This window comes from Thermobia domestica, chromosome 9 (assembly GCF_964235325.1).
Source record: "Thermobia domestica chromosome 9, izTheDome1.hap1.1, whole genome shotgun sequence".
Lineage (NCBI taxonomy): Eukaryota > Metazoa > Arthropoda > Insecta > Zygentoma > Lepismatidae > Thermobia > Thermobia domestica.
The window spans coordinates 153,756,915-153,781,144 of NC_137462.1; the positions used below are offsets into that span (position 1 = coordinate 153,756,915).

General features: G+C 33.7%; 1 protein-coding gene across 1 annotated transcript in view; it reads left to right on the forward strand.

The window, feature by feature from the left end:
* The window catches only part of LOC145695112 (sortilin-related receptor-like), a 126,843-nt gene that overhangs the window by 40,410 nt on the left and 62,203 nt on the right, over positions 1–24,230 (forward strand). The window contains exons 8-17 of the mRNA XM_081772028.1: positions 568–841; positions 4,049–4,238; positions 7,975–8,172; positions 9,815–9,989; positions 11,138–11,376; positions 14,886–15,111; positions 16,320–16,472; positions 20,159–20,351; positions 21,405–21,511; positions 21,915–22,041. Coding sequence (XP_081628154.1) covers positions 568–841; positions 4,049–4,238; positions 7,975–8,172; positions 9,815–9,989; positions 11,138–11,376; positions 14,886–15,111; positions 16,320–16,472; positions 20,159–20,351; positions 21,405–21,511; positions 21,915–22,041 — 1,882 coding nt within the window. The remainder of the gene's footprint in view (positions 1–567; positions 842–4,048; positions 4,239–7,974; positions 8,173–9,814; positions 9,990–11,137; positions 11,377–14,885; positions 15,112–16,319; positions 16,473–20,158; positions 20,352–21,404; positions 21,512–21,914; positions 22,042–24,230) is intronic.

Consider the following 24,230-nt stretch of genomic DNA (forward strand, 5'->3'; position numbering starts at 1 on the left):
GTTGCTTGGAAGGCATTTAAAAACTATATATGTATGAGGAGGGTCCATCCGTGTGAAGAGCACGTTTTGTCTGGTTGGGTGGGCCAGTATTGTTGCAGCCGTACGTTGCGGATAATATTACTGAGGTAGTACATTAATCGTTCATTTCATTTTATAATTTTACACAGTCAGTGTATTCACTTGATATGCTTGCATGTATAATCTATTTCCTTAGTTTACAGGCCATAATTTTAAGACCTGAAACTAAATATTCCATCTTTCCGTTAGATATAATATTTTATGCTTACTGTAATGGAATAAATTTGGAGCCGGAAATCAGTTAGTAAAGCAATAAGTTTATTTTTACATTTAGCTGTTAGTTCGTTATATTACTTAACTGGAGTTGTATATTCCTGTTACTTTTATTATATTTATGTTGGTTTTGCGTAGTACTAAATTAATGTAGAAGACATTTATGTTGTAGATTTAATTCTTTGTGGAGAATGTTGTTAATTGAGAGTTATGCGTTTAAATATCAAAGTTAAGACATTCTGAATATGTTATTGAATTTTTTTTTTTTAATTTTAGATACTAAAAGATTATTATTTCTTCAACTTTGGAGACCATGGTGGAATTCTTGTTGCTGTAAAATACTTTAAGTCTCAAGGAGAGACACGACAGATTGTGTATTCAATAGATGAAGGAGAAACGTGGCACACGGAAGAATTCTATCATAACGATCTGAGGATATATGGGCTTATGACTGAGCCAGGGGAAAATACTACGATATTTACAATGTTTGGATCTGCAATAGGGGAACATCAGTGGCTTATCATCAAAATTGATTTGAAGAATGCATTTAGTAAGTATTTCCATATTCGAGATCAGTCAACGGGGCGGGAGACTAGGATTTTGATTCCTGATAAGAGATCATGTGGCTCGGATCCCACGTGAAGCTGTCAAGTCCACGTTTCATATAGCTCCGGTGTTAAAATGGACATTAATTAAACTTCACTTCAGCCAACTAATGAGATCAGTCAAAAAGATTGTGGACAGGCTGCATGGTTTCAATACTCTACATTGAGTTTTGCGATGTTGTACACTAAATCTGTTTTATCTGATAAGGTGTTTACATCCTTTTCGTTTTTCTTCTTTTTTTTCTGCAGAAATCAGACTACTTTTCAGAGTAGCGAAGTTTTCTTGTCTTTTTTCAAAGTTACTTTCTAGTACAAATAATTCTTACAAATCGAGATATCTAGAGGATGTAGTTTTGCCAGATGACGTGAGATTTTGTTGCTAAATTTACTGTTCACATTTTCTTTTCTTTCTTTTTCTTTTTTTTTTATATAAATACTGTCAGAGGGTTGAAAATAATACATATATTGACGATATATTGATACCTTTTGCAAAATGATACACGGAAGTGTGGAACATGAATAACATCAATAAGTTTTCAAAATGTTCACCTTGAGGATAGAAGCTGGCCGGAGTCCAGCAAACCACTCATCGATGGAATTAAGAACAGTGTCGATGGGGAAGTGGCGGGGTACCTTGACGATGGCGCGTTTCAGGGAGTCCACATTAGGATCTCTTCTTGCAGGCCATTGATTGAAGCACAACCGTAGTTTGTAGTCGAGCGGGTTCAGATCCGAGCTGCTAGAGGGCTAGTCTAATGTGGAAATGAAGTCTGGCACATTGCCGAATATCCCTCCTGTGTTGACCATGACTTGCGCCGGAGCAGAGTTCTGTTGGTTGGGGAACATGGTGGTACTTAATGGTTTGACACTGGATTTCAACACTGATTTGAATGGAGCCGTATTGTGTTGAAACACACACGCAACCACACTATGACTTATCCTCGATGATGGGACCTTTTCACCCTGGAAACACATTCTGCTGCTTACACTGGTGATGATTCATACACACGGTCATTTTGAGCATTAAAGGACTGTTCAGCTGTGAGGAATTTCTTGTCGGAAAAGAGAATTGTCCTGAGTACCAGGCCTTAATTGACATGGTTGGTCTCGAAATGGGCATCTATCGGGACATCACTGATTGAATGCTGACGGGGTTTCGCCAGATCCTTGCAGTTACGGCTTTAATTACCTGTGGTGACCTCACTATACACGGTCTGGCAGTATGCTGCCGGCCATAGACACTTCTGTTTCATTGTAACGCAGGATGCTGCGGTAGATAAATCGTTTACTGATTTGCAGGGGTTTCAGGGTGGCGAAGATCCGTAGTGGTGGCATGATCATCTTATGTACTGCAACACGACTCTCGTAGTCACTCCACTGCATCGGTATACGTTCCCACTGCTACGCATGTCACCGTGAAATGAACAGTTCTTGTACTCATTTCATTCACTTCGCAGTACTCACTCATTCCCAACATGGTCAAGCAGCGGTCAAAATAACCAGATATTTAAAAACATTTAATGCCATTAACATGAATTCAGCTGTAGTGACACTAAATACAGTAAAACCTGTCAGCTTGGCCACCTGTTCATCTTGGCCTGATTCGTCTTGAACCTGCATTTTCCCGTAAGACATTTGTTACTTATTACTCTATAAAGTTGGCCACCTGTCTATCTTGGAAATTGGCCGCATTGAAGCAATGTTTACCCTATGATGATATTAGTATATTTACCTACCGTTTCGTTATTTTTCTTAACTCTTTCGTATTCCCATATGAGAGGCAGGTGTTCTGTATTTGTGACTGGAAACAAAGAACCATGGATTCGTAAGATTGGTTCTTGGAGGTCAATGGCCAAAACACTACCCTGATAAAGGGATGGTAAAGGAAAATGTGAATAAGAAAAAGCACGTACAGGTATTCAGGAAATGGTTGTACAGTACATATGTGTTTACCCTTTTTGTTTTAAACCATTAGCTATAGTATATCGGCTCCTTTCATAAGTGGAAATTCTCAAGTAATTCCGGGAAGTTCTCAAGATTAAAATCTAACCATCTCAATTATCAACTATTAGCATATGACGGCTCGTCGAAAGGTAGCGAAGGTTTTGAGATATAAATTCCCTTAAAATTTTCTCTAAACATCTTTTGCTCCGAGAGAAACACTTGTAGCTCATTAACAAGCTGAAAAGAATAAAAGAAATACGTTTAGAATGAGTTTACAGATGATATGTTTCGTTTGTACAACAGAATTGAAGCACATTGGATTTTATCCAATATGAAAAGAAAGCAAACAAAAATAGGGAACTTGCAATAGAAAAAAAGCAGTAACAGCTAAAAGTCAGTATAAGCTACATATAAATTGTTCAATTTATAATTTTGCTGTTCTTGTTTCCAATCTGTATAACTTAGTGTGTTACAATATCAATTTCAATAAACTGCGTACATATGAGTCTATTTTATGGTTATTTCTGCTATTATGTTTTCAATCCGAATAAATCAGTGTATTAAACTAGTTTTTTTTAGGAAGAGAAAGACATGTACATATATTAAACATACTGTAGTAATTTTTCTAGTACTGTATATTATTACGTTTACTCTATATACAGTATTTAAAAGTAGTTGTCTTGTCTTTGCTTATTAAAATTTTACAATCAAATAACACTAGAATCCTATTCTAAAAATACACCAATCACACTTATTTTCTTTAAGTTGGTCACCTGTCTAGGTTGGCCACTTTTGAATGGAACCGATGGTGGCCAACATAGACAGGTTTCACTATACTGCGCCATTTAATGTTTGGTTTTTGTATTTGTCAGATGTGTTAATTTTTCTGTTGTCAGTTTAAGCACTTCCCCATATGTAAGGTTTTGGAGCATTATTCAGTTTGTCTTTTTATAAAATGAAGAACATGCATCGTAGTTCACAAGTGCGAAAATTGTATTACATTCAAAAGAAGGTCATCGTAGTTATAGCCACTCAACGAAAACGAACAATGTAGTTTTCTCGCTTAGCGATGGGCCGTGATTAGTGTTAGTTAAAATGTATTCTAGTGTTTGATATTCTTTTAGTAGCTTATACTAAGCAGGTAAATCTCTTTTGGTTTGGAAATTTACCTAGTTATGATATTGATATACATGTTTCTCTAATTGCAGAGGGCGTATGCACCAAAGCAGATTATAAACAGTGGTCACCAAGTTCTAGTGGTCGCAAAATACCTTGCATATTAGGAAGAACTGAAGTGTATGAAAGAAGAATACCTCATTCAAATTGTTACAATGGAAAAGATTATGATCGCCCGATTAAAACCGAAAACTGTGAATGTGATGCCGAAGATTTTGAATGGTGAGTTAATAACTAGGGATTTGTTATATTGTTAATGAAATTCTTAATATTGAACAGAGTAGTATTTAATGCATCTATTTTTTATTCCACGATTTATAACACAAACAAATACTTAGAGAAACCAATACCTAGATACTTAATTAAAAAAAAAAAAAAAAAAAAAAATCGAATAGTTAATATGAGTGTAATATGGTTTCCATAACTGATTGGCAATTTCCTCTACTAATTTTTCATTTTGCAACTAAGCCCAAACATAATGTTATCACTAAGAATACTGCTCTTATTGTTTCATTTTATTTATACAATAGAAGTTTTCCGTAGAGTTATAATCTACTGTTTGTTGAGAATCGTACTTTTGTTATTTTTGACGCTCAGTACCTACGGGTTTTCAAAAGAAGGTTAATAATGTGATCGTATCAAGACAGCAGAAAACTTAATTGAAATTTATATATTTTATCCCAATGTTACCTTTAAACGATGATAAGTGCTTTTGTTGATGGAGATACATTTAGTTGTTGTAGGCTTCTTTCTGGACATTCGTTGTGTATGAGTATGGCATGACAAACAATAATAAAGCTTCCTGGAAGCTTACATGTTCGTCATCAACAAGATTATTTTTTACGGAGTCCACAATTCTGTCATCTCTTCCGTGAGCTTGGATGTACTGTTCTCTCGTCGTCCTCCAAGGACTCCTTGCCCTCGCGAAAGTGTTTGTGCAATTTGAATATGCTTATTCTAGACAATAGTACATGCCTGTATGCATACTGCAACAAGCCGTGTGTTGCCGTGACTGATTTTCTCAACTTTACACGAAACTTGATTGCAGTCCTGTGCTTTATGGTGAAAGTACTATTGAGTTTCTGCATAGTGCTACTGTTAATTTGACTGCTGGTCGAAGCATATTGAAATTTGCTATAGTCACTCGATAGACATGTGCACTAGAGGCGGCGTTATTTCTGATCCGCTTCCTGTAATTACAAAAAATTCAACGCAAGATCTTTGTCGTACTGTATATATATATATATATATATATATATATATATATATATATATTAGTGAAAAAGAAGATAGTCGTTATTTTAATATATTTATTTATTATTAAAAAAAGATAACGACTTTCTGCTTTAAATATCTTGACTTTTTTTTTTTCTGTTTTTCGTCAAAGTTTAATGAAAGGGGAAGGAAAAATTACCGTGTTGAAAAGGAAAGGTTAATTTATGAAGTAGAAACAATACCATATAATAAAATCTGATAAGGGAAAGGTACTGCGCGTGCACTATGGCTGAAAAACTAAACTGAGACCTTCGAGAGAACAATTACGTCGTTTTCATGCTATTTCGTGTCTTTACAGGAGAAGAAAAACTAATATTGACAAATAGTTAAATATAGAAAGCTTCCAACACGGAAAATGTATCGATTGGTAGAAAATTATGCATGATTTGGTAAATATTAAACATTGTGAATTAGTTATAGAAAGTGTGAAACATTGCAGACAGTGGTTGATGAAGATAGAAAAATTTTTCATAGCGAACACAGAAAAATTTTTAAAGCGAACACATTTAATAAATGCAAGAGAAGTCCCAGTTTCCTTTTTTCTTTTTCGTACATTCCCAAGAGACAATGTCCGAATCTTTACCATATGTTCAAACTGGCATTTGTTGGTGTGTTCCACGATAATTTCCATAAAATATTTCTGATTTTCCATGAAACTGGTAGATATCTTCCTTCTATCTTGACAATTAAGCGTATTGTTTGGAATTGAAATTTATCAAGAATTAAGAGGGTAATATCCACTCCGGGTTGCAAGTGTCCGTGTATGTATAATACGATAACAAAACTGTTTTCCAGTACAATTTTTGTAATATATATATATATATATATATATATATATATATATATTACAAAAATTGTACTGGAAAACAGTTTTGTGCGATTATAATGTACGATTTTGACGCAATGTGATATATAAAAAACTTCTTAATCATTCCCATTGCTTACCGTTGAGATCGGTCAGAAATAATGGAGCGAGGGAAGGTAAATCACTCCTGACTAGAAAGTCTCATATAGGCCTAAATAGTATAAATAATTTTTCACAGTAACTTCAGTAAAATTTGTTCGATTTTGATGTAATATGACGTATACTTTCTTTGAGGCCTGCAGTCATCATCTGGGGCTGAAATCCGTCAAGAATAAAGGATGAATGTATCCCCAAGTTTTAAAAAGAAATATTCCGCGCTAAATTTCGTAAAAGTCTTCCAATTTTTATAAAAATACTGTATGTTTGGTTTGAAGTCGTAGCCCAATTGTTTGCGCTTAAACTGAGTTAGAGGTCAGGGAACATCGAGGGAGTGAATTTATTCGTTCACTACAATTTAGAATATATTTCATAGGCCTTTATGAATCGTAGTGTAAGTTTTTGATGCTTAAAGATTTACCCCTATTGTTTGGGGTTAAAATTAGGGAATGTAGTGAAGTCACCCCACCGTAAAAAATGTTTAACTATATCTGGCCTTAAAGGAACCAGATTTTCATGAAACAGCATTTTTTTTTTTTTTTTCAGTGAAGTTGCTTGGGGTTGACATCAGTTAGGGTTAAGGGGTCTATCGATCTTCAACTTTAAGAACAATATTTCACGGTAATTTTCATATTAATAAAATTCCTTGGAGACTTCATGGTTGATGATGAAATTTTTCAAGGGTAATGTGTTGGTAAACTTCTGCTTAAATGTAAACTTTAACTTGGGTAATCAGATATGGTGAAATTTCTGTCAAAATGATTTCACGGAAGCGATTCCTAAGACAATAAAACTATTAACATATGTTTAGTTGTAAGTTAATGCACTAACACTAAATGTGTATACTTATGAATTACTTAACTTATAAATACTGGGATAAATAGACAACTACTAGTATCATAAAATGTATTGCACAATATTCGTTATATTACCACTGTTGAAAAAAAAAAAATGAAGATGTTATGTAAGGAAACTACTTAATTCTTGTAGCCCTGACGAAAAGTGTCAGAGAGAAGTACTTGAAATCGGAAAAGAAACACAATTGGAAGAAACATTATTTGGTTGAGTAGTATAATAATTATTAAATAAACTCCTTCGCTCGTTTCTACAGTGCGTGAGAGTAGTAATAAATACGATATAATGAGTTAATGATCACAAACTAATTGACCCATAGCACCTACATATTTGATCATCACGATGCCTTATGAGGTGTTTTGGATGGACCAGGTTTTGCTATTGCAGGGTGTCTATCGGTCACGAAAGTCACGAAATAAGAAACCGGTCATGAAAGTCGAGAACAAGTCACGAAATTTAGCTTTTGGGTGACGATTTTTTAAAATTCGTACAAATATAAGTACAGACTGGAAAATTTTCTTTTATAAAACGTCAAAATTCACCGCCAAAAATGTTGGTGGTCGGCTTTAGACACTACCAAATCGCAAGCAAAGCACGCTTCTATCGCATGCATAAAAATTCGGCCTAATTTGGACCCAAATTCGCTCTTGAGGGTGTTACGAAATTTTATGGTTTGGTAAAGAAAAGGTCACGAAAAAATCACGAAATTTCATTTGGGAATGTTAGTATAAACCCTGTATTGTCGTCCAGGTTAGTTTACAAAGTGCATTTCGTAAAATATAACAATTGTGTTTCAAATTTTCACTTTTTATTGGATCTTATTACTTGATAAAGTTTAACTTCTTACTTTATTTTATTTTGTTGTAGTGACTTTGGCTTTATACGTGACAATGGAAAGTGTATTCGAGACCGAGAAATTACATTTGATGCGTACGCAGTTCCCACTCATTGTAAACCAGGTGATTTCTACAACCGCACGAAGGGCTACAGAAAAATTCCAGGAGATACGTGTGTTGATGGAAAATCAGAGCGCTATTTGCCCGATCGCTTGCCTTGCCCTATAGAGTAAGTTAAGTTTTATTTTATTTATTTATTTATCTTTATTTAAGGCATGTAACAGTAAAGAGAAATTCGAAACAAGAATGATTTGTAGTTTGAATGCCTTGTGCTCTATCTGTCTGTCTATCATTCTTTTGCTCATACATTCTTCTGCCTTGCATTACGAATGTTGAAAACTAAAAGTATTTATGTTGAATATAAATATATTTAATACTTTTAATTAACGACAACAGAGATATTAAACGCAGAAATTATGCGTATAGAGGCGTTCTTAAGATGAATGTTCGTTTCGACATCTTGTACAATTTGAAACTAGCCTAAATGATAAGAGATTGAGTTGTATATTACGTGTGTTGATATGGAATTCTGTAGTTCTAGTAAGCGTTTCACAAGCGAGTTTTCAGTTCAGAACGGTTCATTATCGCAAAGTGAAAATTATACTATTCAATTGTCATATTTTAGTATGCAGTCGATACATATTTTCTATTACTTTATATTGATTTTCCTTTTTTACAGTGGATTGATTTAAATCAGTCTGATTTAATCACTTGATTTTTTAAATAAAAATCGTTGATTTAAATCAAATTCCGAAATAAATTAATTTAAAGTGAAAACAAGTAAAATTCGTTTGTTTTCTGTTATTTCGATTATGGAAGATAATAATCATAATACAATGAAACTCAAATGTATGTACAGCACAAGTATGTAAACGAGTGTCGTGCAGAGGATGATTAAGGAAAATCCTGTTTTGAAGGGTAATGGGGGACTCCTGCTTTCTTCTCTTCGTAACATAGGGTTTGTAAATCGTTAACTATTCCAACGGGAAATTACCATGGACATTTTAGACGAAAAATATTTTGTATGCGCGTCTGTTTGTTTGTTCCCAGATAATATGGGGCGCATTTAGAGGGGTCCGATCTCCTCTCTGAAACTTTTTTTTTTTTAATTTGGGCGAAATTTATGTATTCTATATGTATTTCGTGCCTCAAGCTAGTTCAGATTTTTTTTTTTTTTTTTTAAATATGCTCCTGCCAAATATCAGTAATTTGTGGAAAAAAAGTGTCATGTTGATAAATGTTGCTGTATTTTTTCCTTAATGTTTAAGAAACATTATTTGGGATTGAAATAGATTAACGATTAGAAATTAATTCAAAATTGAACCCCAATACTTTAACTTAAATGTCATAATTAACATTTAATACTAATTCCTAATGTTTTTTCTTCAGTTCGTGAATTGTATTATACGAGGAGAAAGATTGATTTAAATAAAAAAAATCGATTTAAATTTTAAAAAAAATCAATATTTTTTTTAATTGAGATTTTTTCCCACCCTGCTTTTTTAGTTGATTATATTGTCTTCTTTTGAAATTTTTGATGAGCTTATACTTTTGAAACATATTCAGTGTGTATTGTATGATACTACTGAAGTGTTAGTTTCGTACTACCATTTTTTTTAAAAATTATACTGACTGAACATAAAGTTAATAAAAAGGAGTTAATATTTTATAAACATATTAAATATCCCTGTATAGTAAAGTCTTGTAGTATGTAGATAATGATTGAATTAGTAATTAATTAATTTTTGCAACGAGTGTGATTGCTTTTTAAATTTTATTTCTACATAATTGGCTGCTAATTTATTTTTCAGAGAGAAAGGAGAATTCCTGCTAGTTGCTCAGAGACAGAGAATTGCCCAAATAAGTTTGAAAGATTATAGTTTCATGACTCTTCCTATACCTAACCTGAAAAACGTAATTGCTATTGAATTTGATATGAGAAATAACTGTGTATATTGGGGAGATATCGACGATGATACAATTAGCGTAAGTACTAATACTATATAATAGTATAAAATTATATTGTATATCTAATGTAATCAGTAACGTAATCAGAATTTAGTCTTGAAAGTTGTTGCTTTTTGTGAATAACTTTGCAGTATTATTCAATTTCACAATACTTGATGGTTCATATCCTGTTTGCATACACAACACATTTTGAGCTGATGAAAACGCATCAATTGTTGAGATTCACTCAAGAAGAGAGATGTATTACCATGAGACAGATCATGTAACACACAAGTATAGCAAAAGAATCTGTGTTAACGCTAATCTAACGATTGGGATACAGAAAATTGATGCTTACTTGGTTCCACGGCGCTTGAGAAGAGAGATGATGCAAATCAGGAATAACGTATATGATGATTCTTTGAGAATTGGCCAGAATGCTTTCATTGAGTCATCACGCGTGATGAAACCTGGCTGTTTCATTTCAATATTGACAACAAAAGGCAGGCGATGGATTGTAGGTGTTCATATCTCCGTGTCTAAAGAAGCGAGGCCAGTCAACATATTGATGGCGATCTTCTTTTGGGATGGCAGGATTAATGATTTTCATATATTTCCTTGAGTGGAACGATCAATATCAAAGAGCGATATTGTTCGCTCTTGACAAGGTGCAGCATATCTTACGAACAAAGATGCTAGAGTTACACGCAAGGAACATAAAGTTGCTTCACGATAAAACAAGAGTACGTACTGCATACATGACAGTTGAAAAGATAGGGATGGGCTAGGCTAGGGTGTCACAACCACAGAGTCCCGACCTAGCGCCATTGATTTTCTATCTGTTTGGACGACTGAAGGCTTATCTGCGTGAGAAAAAGTACCCGAATGTGCATTAATGTCACGGAAGTAAAGATGACTACACTGCAGTGAAGCAAATGGATGAATTACTGAGGAGGTCTTCCAGAGAACCAGTGCTTCTATCTACAAAATTTAATTTCTCTGATGCTTGCTAGTGCTGAGAAAAAAAAATGATTGTGCATTAGTTTTTACCGACTTTGTACGTGTATTTAAATATAGTGTGTTTTGTTTTAGGCTAAACGTTTCTTATGGTTTCAAATGTTGTTGTGTGTATGGTATTACGTATTGGTTATTCCTTTCGTGAAATAATTCATTTCATTTTATTTTAGCGTTTGTGCTTCCAAAATGGCACTGGGGAGGTGGAAGTTCTTGTGGAGAATAACTTGGAATCTATTGAAGGAATGGCATTAGATTGGGTTAGCAACTTGCTCTATTTTGTTGATGGAATGAGAGCCAAAATAGAAGTTGTCAGGACAGACATTCATAATATGGGTAGAATGAGAAGAACAATTTTAGGCGATAACATTCTGAAGAAACCTCGAGGAATAGCTGTACATCCCATGCAAGGGTAAGATGTTTTTTTTAAATAGTCTTTTTGTATGGCATGCTTCTCACCCTTTTCGTCTTTTAATTCCCCTCCCTCTCAATAATAATAATAATAATAATAATAATAATAATAATAATCTCAAGAACATTATATATCATACGAGTTCAACCGAACTCATCCGATCTGGATCAAACCTGGCATGGTGGTAGACCTTACCTTGCTATACAAACTTACGAAATTTTATGGTATGCTGGGATTTAGTTTCCGAGTTTGGGCCATCAAATTTGGGATTTTGACGTAGTCAAATTTTCGCGAAAAAATACTCTAAACGATCGATGTAAGTCATCCGATCTTGAGTAAACCAGGCATGGTAGTAGATCTTAATGAGCGTAATAGATATATGAAATATAGTGTGCACGCCATTGGTTCACGACCATCAAATTTGGAGTTCGAACTTAGCCAAATTCTCGCGATAAAAATGCATTGTATGCTTGTAATAAAGATTTACAAAAAGAATCAATGAAGGACAAATATTTTTCAGCAATAGGGAAATTTACTAGTTTATATATCATTTCCAATAGTTCCACTCGAATGACACACATTTTTAGATACCTAACTCGATGTCCTTAATATGTATTTAAAGACTAAAATTTCCACAGAAATTCTGTCATCCTGTCTCAGTCACTATGAGGGAGGGAACAAAATTTAAGTGATTAGAAGTTAATAAATAAATATTAAAACATGACTGTTACGCTTCAGCAGGAAGAACTGGTACACGAAGTTCTACAATCAGATTTGGTAAAGTGTTTAATTAACTACTAAAACAATTCGATTTCCCTCCTTGTAGAGGCTCAGACGACAATAATATAACTTATATTGCTGAAACATCAGCCTCTTAGTTTACAGTGACATTGTGGTAAGAACCATTTATTTCCAATATTGTTCTTCATTACTTTTTCTCTCTTCAACATCGCATCATCGATTCTGTATTCACTGAACCACTTCAAATACGCTAAATGAAATAAACATTTTTCTTTCAAGTGTAAAGGACTGGCTGAGATTATAATATGAGTATGGTTCTTACGAAACTTCTTAATACTAAAAATATTATACTATATTTGGGCCAATACGAGATTTTACTTAGTCCATTTATAATTGTTATATGTTTAATACTGTGTGTGTGTATATTATTGATCAGTTTTCGATTTAGATTATGCAGCAAAACAATCGACATAGCGAATGTATAATACATTCCCTCGTTACATTGTAGTTAGTGCACAGATCTGCTGTGTAAGAGATTCAATTCCCAACGGAGGCCAAGTGGTTCGGATCCCACGCTAAGCTATGTAGATCTACGCCTCATATAGCCTCATAAGCATGCTGAAAGGGATGCTTAACTCCAAATCAACCAAATTAATATATAGAGACCGGATGTTTAGGCATTAAAAATCTGGAAAATACGCAGGCAAATAGGCACTTAAAATTTAAAATATAGGAAGTAAAATAGCACTAAAATGTAACTCGAAATAATGAAGATAAATACTAAATACAATTGAAAAATAAATTCAAGTCTTAGGTAATATTCAAAGAATGTAGAAACATACCTGTTTTGTTAATATCTTCTTTTACTGTATATATATATATATATATATAATATAAACGAAACTTGATATGTATATGCATTCCATGTGTATTTGGTAAATACATTCTCTACAGCACTTATCACTACACATAACAGTCCAAATTTTATACGTTTACCAGTACACGCAGAAGTCCAAAACTTTACAGCACTTTATCAGTACACATAGCAGTCCAAATCACTACAAACAACACTTCTACGGTATTTCTCGGAAGAGGCAGAAGCCTTTCTTGAATTACTAAATTACACATTTTTCTCAAAAAAAAATCTTACTTTGAAGAAAATGCATGCAATAGGCAACATAGACATTAAAGCAATTATTTATGCAGGAATGGGCGAAATAGGCAAAATAGGCAATAAAATTGGCTTAAATTGAAACTATAACTCCCCTTGTTTTTGAGCATATCATTTTGATAAAAGCATATTCATTTTGCCTAACATCCGGTCTCTACTAATATAGCTGTGCAGATTTACTGTCGACAGCGAGTGTAAAAATACAAAGCAATGGTACAATAACTACATGCGTGATTGTACTATTTAAAATTAAAAAATAAAGAAATAAAGAAATGGTGGCTCAGTGATAGAGTGCTCACCTGGTGCGATGTGTCCCTGGTTCAGTTCAAGACCATGTAATTGTTGCGAATAAAATTTCGCTGGGAGTTTTCTCTGGGTTTTTCCGTTTCTTCCATTCTCATTGTTTCAATTCTTTCACATTCCTTCACTTTGGTTAATAATCCGTTTCTTTCAGCCTACAGGATATAGCTAGAAGTTCGTGCGGATATAGAAATCGCATCTGCATCCGTATCGCATCCCGCAGCGTCACGATCTGCATCCGCAAATCATGAGATACCATAGAACTTTATAACTAAAGTACTCACCTATTTGTAATCTTTAATGTAGAATATTTTCCAGAACTTACATATATAGGTTATTTTTCGACATAGTCTCCATATCGGTTGAGGTACTTGTCGCATCGTGGGATGACTTTGAAGATTCCTTCCTGGTAAAAATCCTGTCGTTGCGTGTTCAGCCACGAAGTGTTTCACTTCCTCGTCTGAAGCGAAGCGACGGCCTCCTAGGTGCTCCTTCAAGTATGGGAAGAGGTGAAAGTCGCTTGGAGCGAGGTCTGGGCTATAGGAAACGTGGTCGATGATGTCCCAATGAGTTGTGTTCAAATCTGTTTATGCCGTGCTGGGTCGGTCACTGCGCTCCTCGTTGGTAACGTCTGTACCGGCGCAAACTTTCGACACTAATCTGCTACTTGCTGGCGAGACATTACAGCTTCTCCGTAAACCTCTACCAGCTGCCGGAGAATTTCAGCCGCGGTTATATGCTTTGCCCACAGAAATCGAATAACTGAGCAAACTTCTTCGCGAGACCAGTTTTTCAAACTAATCTTCATTTGTGTTTATCTATAACTAGCGCCGTAGGTGGCGGGTGGCTGAAACTGCACAAATGCCAGCTTTATGTATTACAACTACCGCACACTCCTTATTCCTCTATAACAGACGAAACTCTAGAAATATCGGCCTTGTAACCTTAGTTTCTGATCCTCCCTCGCTAAGGTAATTACACTAAATAACATGTAATAAAATTCATGCAAACAGAAATAACGAAATTAATGGGAAACATACCTACTTATTTAAGATCCCTTCAAATGTAGATTTCTGACAAGAAAATTGTCAAGCTGATAAAACCGTATCTTTAAGTTAATTTTAGAACAAATCCTTTTCCTTTGGTTTTCATTACTCTTACAACATAAATGTCTTGGCTTAGAACGCCAAGCTAAAGTGGAGATGTTTTTCTTCTATTCTAAGTGTGACGTTTTACAGTGTTTATTTTGCATATAAACGATCTTATATATATATTTTTTTTATTAATCTGTTTATAGATACATGTTCTGGACTGATTGGGCTCCCACTGATCCAAGTGTTAGTAGAGCTAACTTGGATGGTAGCGATCCAAGAGTGCTCTTTGGGAAATCTAAGGTAACTTGGCCGAATGGAATTACGATTGACCACATCGCTGAAAGGATTTACTGGGTTGATGCAAGAGAAGATTATATAGCGTCGTCAGATTTAGATGGAAGAAAGTTCAAGAAAATTATTTCTGGAAATGTAAGGATAACAATTATTTTGCTCTTTTAGCTACACAGTATAAACATTTTAATTTTTCTAGTGGTGTCAATTTTTCTAGAATGCGCAGAATTTCAATTCATGTAAACTTAAGATATGTTGTTATGGTTATTAATGGAGGTTTTTGTAAAGACATATCCTAAAGGTTAAATTCACTTTCAGTATCCTTAAAAATGTTAGGAGAGTTAGCTGCAAAGTTTAGAGGATGGTAAAGAAAGCATTTTATTGTTCGCAGTTATTTTCAGTTTTAAATATAATCTTCTGTCAGTTTAATTCAACTCAACCAGTGACACTTGATTAATAGAAGTGTAAGGACGTTTTTGAGCACTGAGGCTATTTGAGATGGTACTTGCTTCTTAAGTGAGATCGAAACCATTACTCGAGTTTGAATCCGAGGCAAGTAGACCCCACCAGAAATCGATGTCAGGACCACACGCGTGTTAGACATTTGACCACGACGGAGCACTCTTCAAAATAATTGTCTGCAACTCGGAGAACACAGTATAGTTAAAAAATTGCTCTTTATTCTCCAAGTAAAACCAGATGACTGTCAAATGTGACATCGATGTAGTGTCAGTAGTTGCTAATAAAGTAAATTAGTTAAGATTACTATCTTTAGTTCAAGAAATTTTAGACATTATGACAATTGTGAATATGTGAAATTTTTAGTGAAACAACTCTTGCTTCTTAAATGTTGTTTTGTGTTTATTATTTTCTGTCAGACGTTGTAGTAAGACTTATCATTACAAGCGATCTATGAAAATATTATCCCGATTATCTCAAGGAGTAGGAGTCGTTCCCTTATCAGTTCATGGAACTACTGTTTTCTTTCTCGGTGGTGTTCAATTGATATGTATGGTCCTGTTGTTAATTGTATTTTATTTTTATTAATGCATAAGAGTGAAGTGCCAGGTATTATGAATAGATTGGTAAAGCTCTGTTTATTGCTCTTGTGCCTACTTTTCTTTCAAATGCTCAATGTATTTGATATAGGTCAGCATCTGCAGCACCCTACATCTACTACAGAACTTTCTGTACATAATACTTTTGTCAACGTTTGGTAGCCGATCGCTAAACACAATATTATGGCTTTTGTCCAAATTTTTCAGTCATTGTTATTTTTAAAGCATATTTGTCCGTTAAGTGTATATTTTATCACCTTCTGTTCTCTTGTTTCTTTCGAATTCTAGGTACGAGTATCTCATCCATTTGCTGTAGCAGTATTTAAGGACAACATGTACTGGGATGATTGGAAAGAAAAAGCAATTTTTGTTGCTGATAAAGATCTGGGAGTAGAAATAACACCTGTAGCCGAACTTCTTCAAGGATTGATGGATGTGAAGGTGAGTTTTATTCGTGAAATGAAACTATATATTTCATCATACCTACTTCATTCATTCTGACTACATGACCTGTTTCCTCAGCCTCCTAGACTTAATGACCCTAACAATGTTTAGTAAACGGTATAAATTGTGCAGTTTTTCGTTTGGAGTCTCCGTTATCCCCATTCTCGTCCCTCTTGGGCCCGAATATTCATTTCAGGATTTTATTTACAAACACTTCCAGTTTATGTTTTCCCCCGAAGTAAGAGATCATGTGTCGCAACCATACAGCACAACAGGTATAATATCCTGTTTCATATTTTAAGCTTACATAAAAAATTCGTTGATATCAGGCAAGAAACTTCAAAAACTTTTCGAACAAAGAAATATATTGTTTTGAAAGCTAACATTGTTGAACGTTTAAGACAATAGTAGAAACAAAATTATCCGGGACGTGTATAAAAGCATCAACTAATTTAGTAAAGAGTATCAGACTCGCTCGAACATATTAAAGAAAGCAGACGGCGCAATTCTCAGGGTTACAGATAGTATTTTGATTAAATAGAAAGATTTCTTTGACAGATTGCTCAACAGACAACCAAAAAATAATGTACGTGTAGAAAGTTAAATGCGTAAAAAAGAACTGTATATTTCAAAGTCTAATAGAACAGCCATAGAAATTACTATAAAGGAATTAAAGAAATACGAGTGAAATGAAGCAGTCATTGTCTCAGTTCACAATAAAGGTTGTAATAATTATCGAGGCATCTTTCTTTTGTCAACATCCTCCCTATAAAAGCCTCTTCAGACATACTATTAGCAAGATTGACTCCATATGGAGATGAAATTACTAGAGATTATCAGTGCAGATTCAGACGAAAACGATTAACTATCGACTAGATATATACCATTAATCAAATACTCTAAAGGAAATGGAAATACAATACTCCGTCACATCAGCTATTGATTTCTGAAAGGCCTACGACTCGGTTAGGAAGGAAACATTGCATAACATTCTTATCGAATTCGGAATACAGGAAAAGCTAATTAGATTAATTAAGATGTGTTTAAATAAACCCCAGAGTAAAGTCCGAGTAGAAAAATACTTGTCTACGAGGTTTTACGTCGAAAATGGCCTGAAACAAGGAGATGCATTGTCTCCATTATTATTCAGTTTCGTTCTAGAATACGCTTAAAAAAATAAAATAAAATAATAAATAAATAAATAAATAAATAAAGATAGCAACCAGGGCTTAGAGCTGAGTGGCACTCGCCAGGTTATGGTTATGCTTGAGATGTAAATCTGGTACGGGATGAATAAGGATTATAGAAAGAAATGCAGAGGTTCTATTAAACGCGTGTAGGAACATGGGTTTAAAAGTAAATGCAAGGAAAATTAAATACATGGAAGTTTCCGTGACTGTAATACTGCAAATTATATTTTCAAATATTTAGGATCAACATTAACAGATCAAAAAAATATCCAAGAAGAAATTAAATGTCAAGTAAAAGCAGTAAATTCGTGTTATTATTCAATCCCCTTTTTGTCTTCGCGAATTCTGTCGAAGAATTTGAAGCTTAAAATCCATAAAACGATAATTATGCCTGTTATACTGTACGGTTGCGAAACATAGTCGCTTACTCTAAGGAAAGAACTCAGACTGAAAGTATTTGAAAATAAAATCCTAAGGTGAATATTTGGACCCAAGACGTACAGGAAAGGTGGAAACTTTGTAATAATTAACAACATAATTTATGCGATTTACCTAACATTGTTAGAATTTTTAAGTCCAGGAGAGTAAAGTGGCAAACCGTCTAGCCAGGACAGAAAAAGAGTATTAACACTTCCAAATTTTAACTAAAAACCCAATCAGAAAAAGACAATTTAGAAGATCTAGACGCAGATAGGAGGACACTATTATATCTCGCAGAAGTAGGAATACAAAGTAATAGTTCGATGTAGTTGGTTGCGGATAGAAGTTAGTGGAGAGCTTTTGTGAGTACAACATTGAACCTCTAAAATTCTTCGACGAATTTAACCAATTTCTGCCCACCGATATAATCTTCGAAAACTTACTACATCTATGATCAAGTCTCTACACTTTTGTCTCTCTAACAATGAACGTTCAGGTTTCTTGAACTTTCGGTGCTTTTTTTTGGTAAGCTACATCATTAAAAGGAATTAAAATGACTTAATCAAAGTTTGAGAGGTATGAATTTATTTTCGTAATTAACCATTGTATCATTTTGATATTGTGCATGTTGAAGAGTCCAGGGAAAGTTCTCAGTTTTTTTTCTTTCTTTTCACAAACTATCTCAATGCAAATAAGCGCAAAATAGCTTCTAGAACCAATCATTATGTGATTTCCGTACGGTGAGTACGATTACTGGTTGGAAATTTAAGAGTGGTTATGTAGCGGATCCTGGTGAAGCGAAAATTTAGCAATATCGGAACAGAAGGAATTCTTTTGTTTTGTGCTCAAGAGTTGCTAATTGAAAGAAACTGAAGTTATTCCTTTATCAACTGCAGCGAGAAACACCACCAATTGAAATGATAGAGACAAGAGATTGCTTGGCGGAATTTGTTATAGTAGCAATATGAATGCATCGATGAACCTTCGGAGTTACGATTAACCATTGTAGCTAGCTACAAAATTGAACAATGTCGAGACGAAACAAGTAAACTACTTATTTGTCTGATCATACAAATAAAAACAGTTATATATTGCTAATCTTCTTCAGTTGTAATAATAGAATGCGAAAAACTTATCTGTTTCCTTTCGACATACGAAAGCTAGATTTCGAGCCTTAAGCAATGGAAAAGCTTTACAATTTGCTATATTTGTAGTATTTTTCTACTTACTGTCAAGTTTTTGGTAAAAATATTCCTCCGTTGCAATTCCTTTCTTTGACAGAGGGAATTATTTTATCTTGCTCACGCATTTCAGGCGGATGGTATATTTTCTTCGTGTGTTTTGGATTTAGTTTGGTAATAAGTTAAGATTTGTATCAATAAATTTTAGTTCAGAGGAAAGAGACTATCATTTTACATACAAGCATGAATAAATTGAAATTGAATCAGCATGCACTATTAAGGATTGATTGACTTGAAGCGTAACATCCGTTTACAACATTGAGCCATAGGAGGTGGCACTTAACTATTTAAAGTAGAATCTGAATTATTTGGGTTTGTATCTGACGTGAACATTTTCCACCTACGACAAAAAACGAGATCATGAGCGCAATGTATGGATGCCATCTACTTGGCCACAAAGGAGCGCAGCTACTATTAAGGATCCTGTAAAACCTTCTAGTCAGAAAAAGTTTATCTTTCGCTTTCTTGTGTTCATATTTGAATAATTCGTGATAAAGGGAAAAGGTGGGAAAATTATTCCACTTTAATCTTAATGAAAATATATAACTTAAGGAGAACATCATTTTGTCATAAGTAATTGAAAATTATAGAGAAATTATATATGAGAGATCCTAATGTTAAACTGACTATTTTGTAAAATTTATTATTATTATTATTATTATTATTATTATTATTATTATTATTATTATTATTATTATTATTATTAAAAAAGGTATCGTGATATGAATGTGTATTTTATGTTGAAATTTGTGAAAATGAAGTAGCCAAAAGAAGATTGGTTAATCTTGAGTATAAATGGAATAACGAGATTTTTTTTTCTTTTCTTGTGTAGGTATTTGCACATAGCATTCAGGAAGGAACTAACCAGTGCGGAAATTCTTCTGTGGCGAAATGTTCATTTTTGTGTATGGGCCAGCCGAGAAACAAATATGCTTGTCGATGCCCAGATGATTTAACAGAAAATGGTACTGACTGTTTGTGTCCTGGTGGTCAAAAACCATTTCAAAATGGAACTTGTGCTTCTGGTGAGTATATGTGAGTCTACTTTTGAATTCAGCACGTTTGACAAACTGATAGAAAATTTTGTATGAACCATTCTTGCCAGTAAATTAGCACTTGGCCACATAGAACACCTTGGAATAGGAGAATAAAGTAAATAATGCAAATTGTTAAAAAGGATTCTGAATGTTTTATAGGATACAGGAAGAGTACGCTTATTATAAAGGAATGATATGTCCATAAAATTATTATTATTATTATTATAACTGAAATTATTATTATTGTTATTATATCATCTATGGACCACACTTTTTTCTGTGAGTTTAGAGAAAAAAAGTATGCAAATGAGTTATCGATAGAACAAATTTTACAATAGAAGATTAGCATAAATGAATCTTCAGAGTATAAAAAACTCTATGTGTAGAAATATAAAATCTACGAAGATTGGTAATATGAAAAAATACGTACATTCATCAGATTTAGATACTGCTACGTGACGCGCGTTCACATAAAGGATGACAGGCCTGTGACATCAGTTTACAAGATGGTGGCAATGCAGGACAGTGCCACATCACTGAATGGGGCTTGCTGGACTGCATGATGTTCTTTTGTTGACGTGATTCCTCAAGTCTCCAAATATGACAGCATGCGATTTCTTCTTGTGGGGAATGTTTGAAGAACATAGTTTTTCTACCCCAATACCAAAAATGCAAGAAATGAAAGAACACATCACTGCTGCGGTGACGAATGTAGGCGGGAACATGCTGTTGAACCTACGGAACAAACAGGATTACCGTTTGCATGTGTGTCGTGTGAGCAGTAGCGCATACATTGAACATCTGTAGCATGTACCTGAAACTTGGTGAGTGTATGTATCTTTCCATATGCCACCCATCTTTGTTGGTCTTATACTTCTAAATATATAGTGTTTTAAAACTTTACCCTTTATTTTAATTATTAATTTTATTTACTCCATTGATCTCTGTGATATTAAAGTGGTAGTGTAATTTCATTAAAAAGATGTACTCAGCTAAGAAAATGAAAAAGTAGTTTTATCTTGTTCTACATTACGTTTACAGCATCCAAAACGTGCTCACCAGAACATTTTGCTTGTACCAATATGCTGTGTATACCGCAGTTGTGGAAATGTGATGGAGACAATGATTGTGGTGATGGCTCTGATGAGGTACGTATTACTTGAGTTATAAATATTGTATTATTGTAGTACTGCGGAAGTTAATATTAAATTGACATTTGTATGCTCAAAAATTCAGATTTAATGTTTATTGTAATTTGTAGAACGGAATTGCAGTGGTGTAATTTAAGATTTCTACTAAATCTAAGACGATTGTCAGTGAGGAACAGTTTACTTGTTAGTTGTCAATAAGAAAAGTATAGGCCACTTGCTCTGTATTATTTTTGTTTTGTTTTGAAGGTGAGGGGATAACTTTACAACACAACATTAATGTTGCCAGTAGCCTTTCATTTTGAAAGTATGACAGTATTGCAATCGTGCATGGTAACTTGTATTGAGAAAAAATGATCTTAATAAATTTTCTTACGATATTTTTATAAATAAATCTTTTCAGCAAAATTGTTATAATATCACCTGCCCTACAAGTAACTTCCAATGTGCAAATGGAAGATGTATTCCAAATCACTGGCGATGCGATTTTGATGTTGATTGTAGCGACCATAGCGATGAAGATGATTGTAGTAAGTATTAGTAATTAATGGTTTGTACTAACATTGGTATATAGTGATATAATTACGTATAAAACATAAGAAACACATTGCAACATACAGTATATAGAAATAACTAACCTTCTTAGTATTCCTGTGTAGACAGTATCATTACACATCTAACACAAAAGTGTTGGAATTTCAAAGGAGGAGGAATCTACTGCGTAATATACAAATAGTGCAAGTTGTTTCGGATTGATATTTCGGTTACTTTAATGGAGTAACTATCGCAAGACCTAAGACCGGTAAATCTATATACAAAAGTTTAGTGCATTAACTAGCAATTGATATAATTAAAAAAAAAAAAAAAGTTTTAGGAAAAACTGTATCTTAAAATGGATTGTGTATGAATCATTTCTTAAATTTCGGACTTATATAAAATACTAGATGAAACCTGCACCAGTTTTATGAACTCGAAGGAAGAAAGACACCTAAGTAACAGGTAGATTACATGCTAATTATGAAGATTACGGTCAAGTGTTGGAATTTCAGAGGAGGAGGAGTCTACTGCTAATATACAAATAGTGCAAGTTGTTTCGTATTGTTTCTCGTATACTAAGAAGGATGTGATATTCTATTAATAAGGTATTGGGGAAATGGCACGAAGTAAGACAGAACCTCTTAGTGGGAATCGCTGTTTGCCGGATAGCTAGTGATGAGTGCGGACCTGTGCTGTTCTTGAACATATTGACCTTTTTGTTGAGGAAAGAATGTTTGCTTTATTATTATGTTTTGCCTATAGAAAATGTTCCAACGGTGAGAATTTGGCCTTGATTTAGAAGTTAAAAGAGAAGTTTCTGACAGCAAAAAGAGTCACCATCTGGCTTTGAAACTTCTCAGAAGGCTTGTTGATATGAATATAGTACTTTGTTGTAAGTGCAGTTTTTTATTTTTTTATTTATTTTTTTTAAAAATTTTTTAATATATACAGATAACGATGCGTTCCAATAACAGCATTGTTCGTATCATAGAAGCGAATTCCTTGAAATTTTCTCGTTGTCTTCAGATCATGACGGAGACATTTGGTCTAATTGGAGACCTCTTCCCCTGCATGCATGCAGTCATTAGTTCGTTTTGAGAGATTCTTGGACTTCGCTGAACAGGTTATACGTGAATAGGTTGCAATCTTGTCTCATACAACGATGTTTTTCACAACAAAAATTAGCAAGTACGTGAACATCTTACACATATCTCTAGAACGAAACTACAAACCAGAACCTTGCTTTCTTTAACTATGCGTCCGTACCAAACATCTTATATATATTACGAGGTGTCTCTTCTGCTTTTGTGAGACTTGCTTTTACGTACTTTTTTAAGCAAGTAAAGTATTGTAGATACAATTTTTTGCTAGCATGCAGTTAATCATAAGCTAGAACTTGGAAGAAAACAGCAGTACAATTGTGTCATACGCAGCTGAAAACTTTGTGTCATACTTTAAAATTATTTTGCAGGACCAGGCATGACGGATTTTTTCTAGTTCTTTCTTAGTTTTGCAGACTGCAGTGGATTTTTTTTTTTTTTACTTTCAAACAACAAAAGAAGTAATCAAAATAATAATAATAATAAATAAATAAAAATAAAAAGTTGAATATCGACAGATTTATGTAGTTCATCACTTTTGCATACCGAATTTCAAGTTCACTATTTTTATGATATATATCAGGGAGGAGTAAAAATATAGTTCACTGAACAGTGAAAGTCAAAATTGCTGTTTTTTGAAACTGCTATAATTTTCTTTGTATATAATGAATCAATATTTCATTAAGAACCCTATATTTAAGTGATTTCTCTTAGAAAGCTCCAGAAGGTTAGTTTTCAAACTATTTTGTGATAAGCATCTCAGGTTTTTTTCTTTCTTTTGTGTTTCATTAAGAACTCACCAGTATGTCATAAGTAATTTCTTAAAAACTGAAGGAATAATTTATTCATGCGTTTTTTTTCTTCTGAAAAACAGCTCAAGGGATTTTGAAAACCTTAAAAGGATAGTTTCTTTTAAAAAAAAAAAGAAAATAATAATAATAATAATAATAATAATAATAATAATAATAATAATAATAATAATAATAGACTATTTTCTTAGAAACAGTTTAGGCAATTTTGTTCATTTTTAATAAATAAATATTTCATCAGTAATCGTTCAACATTTGGCAAGAACAACAATA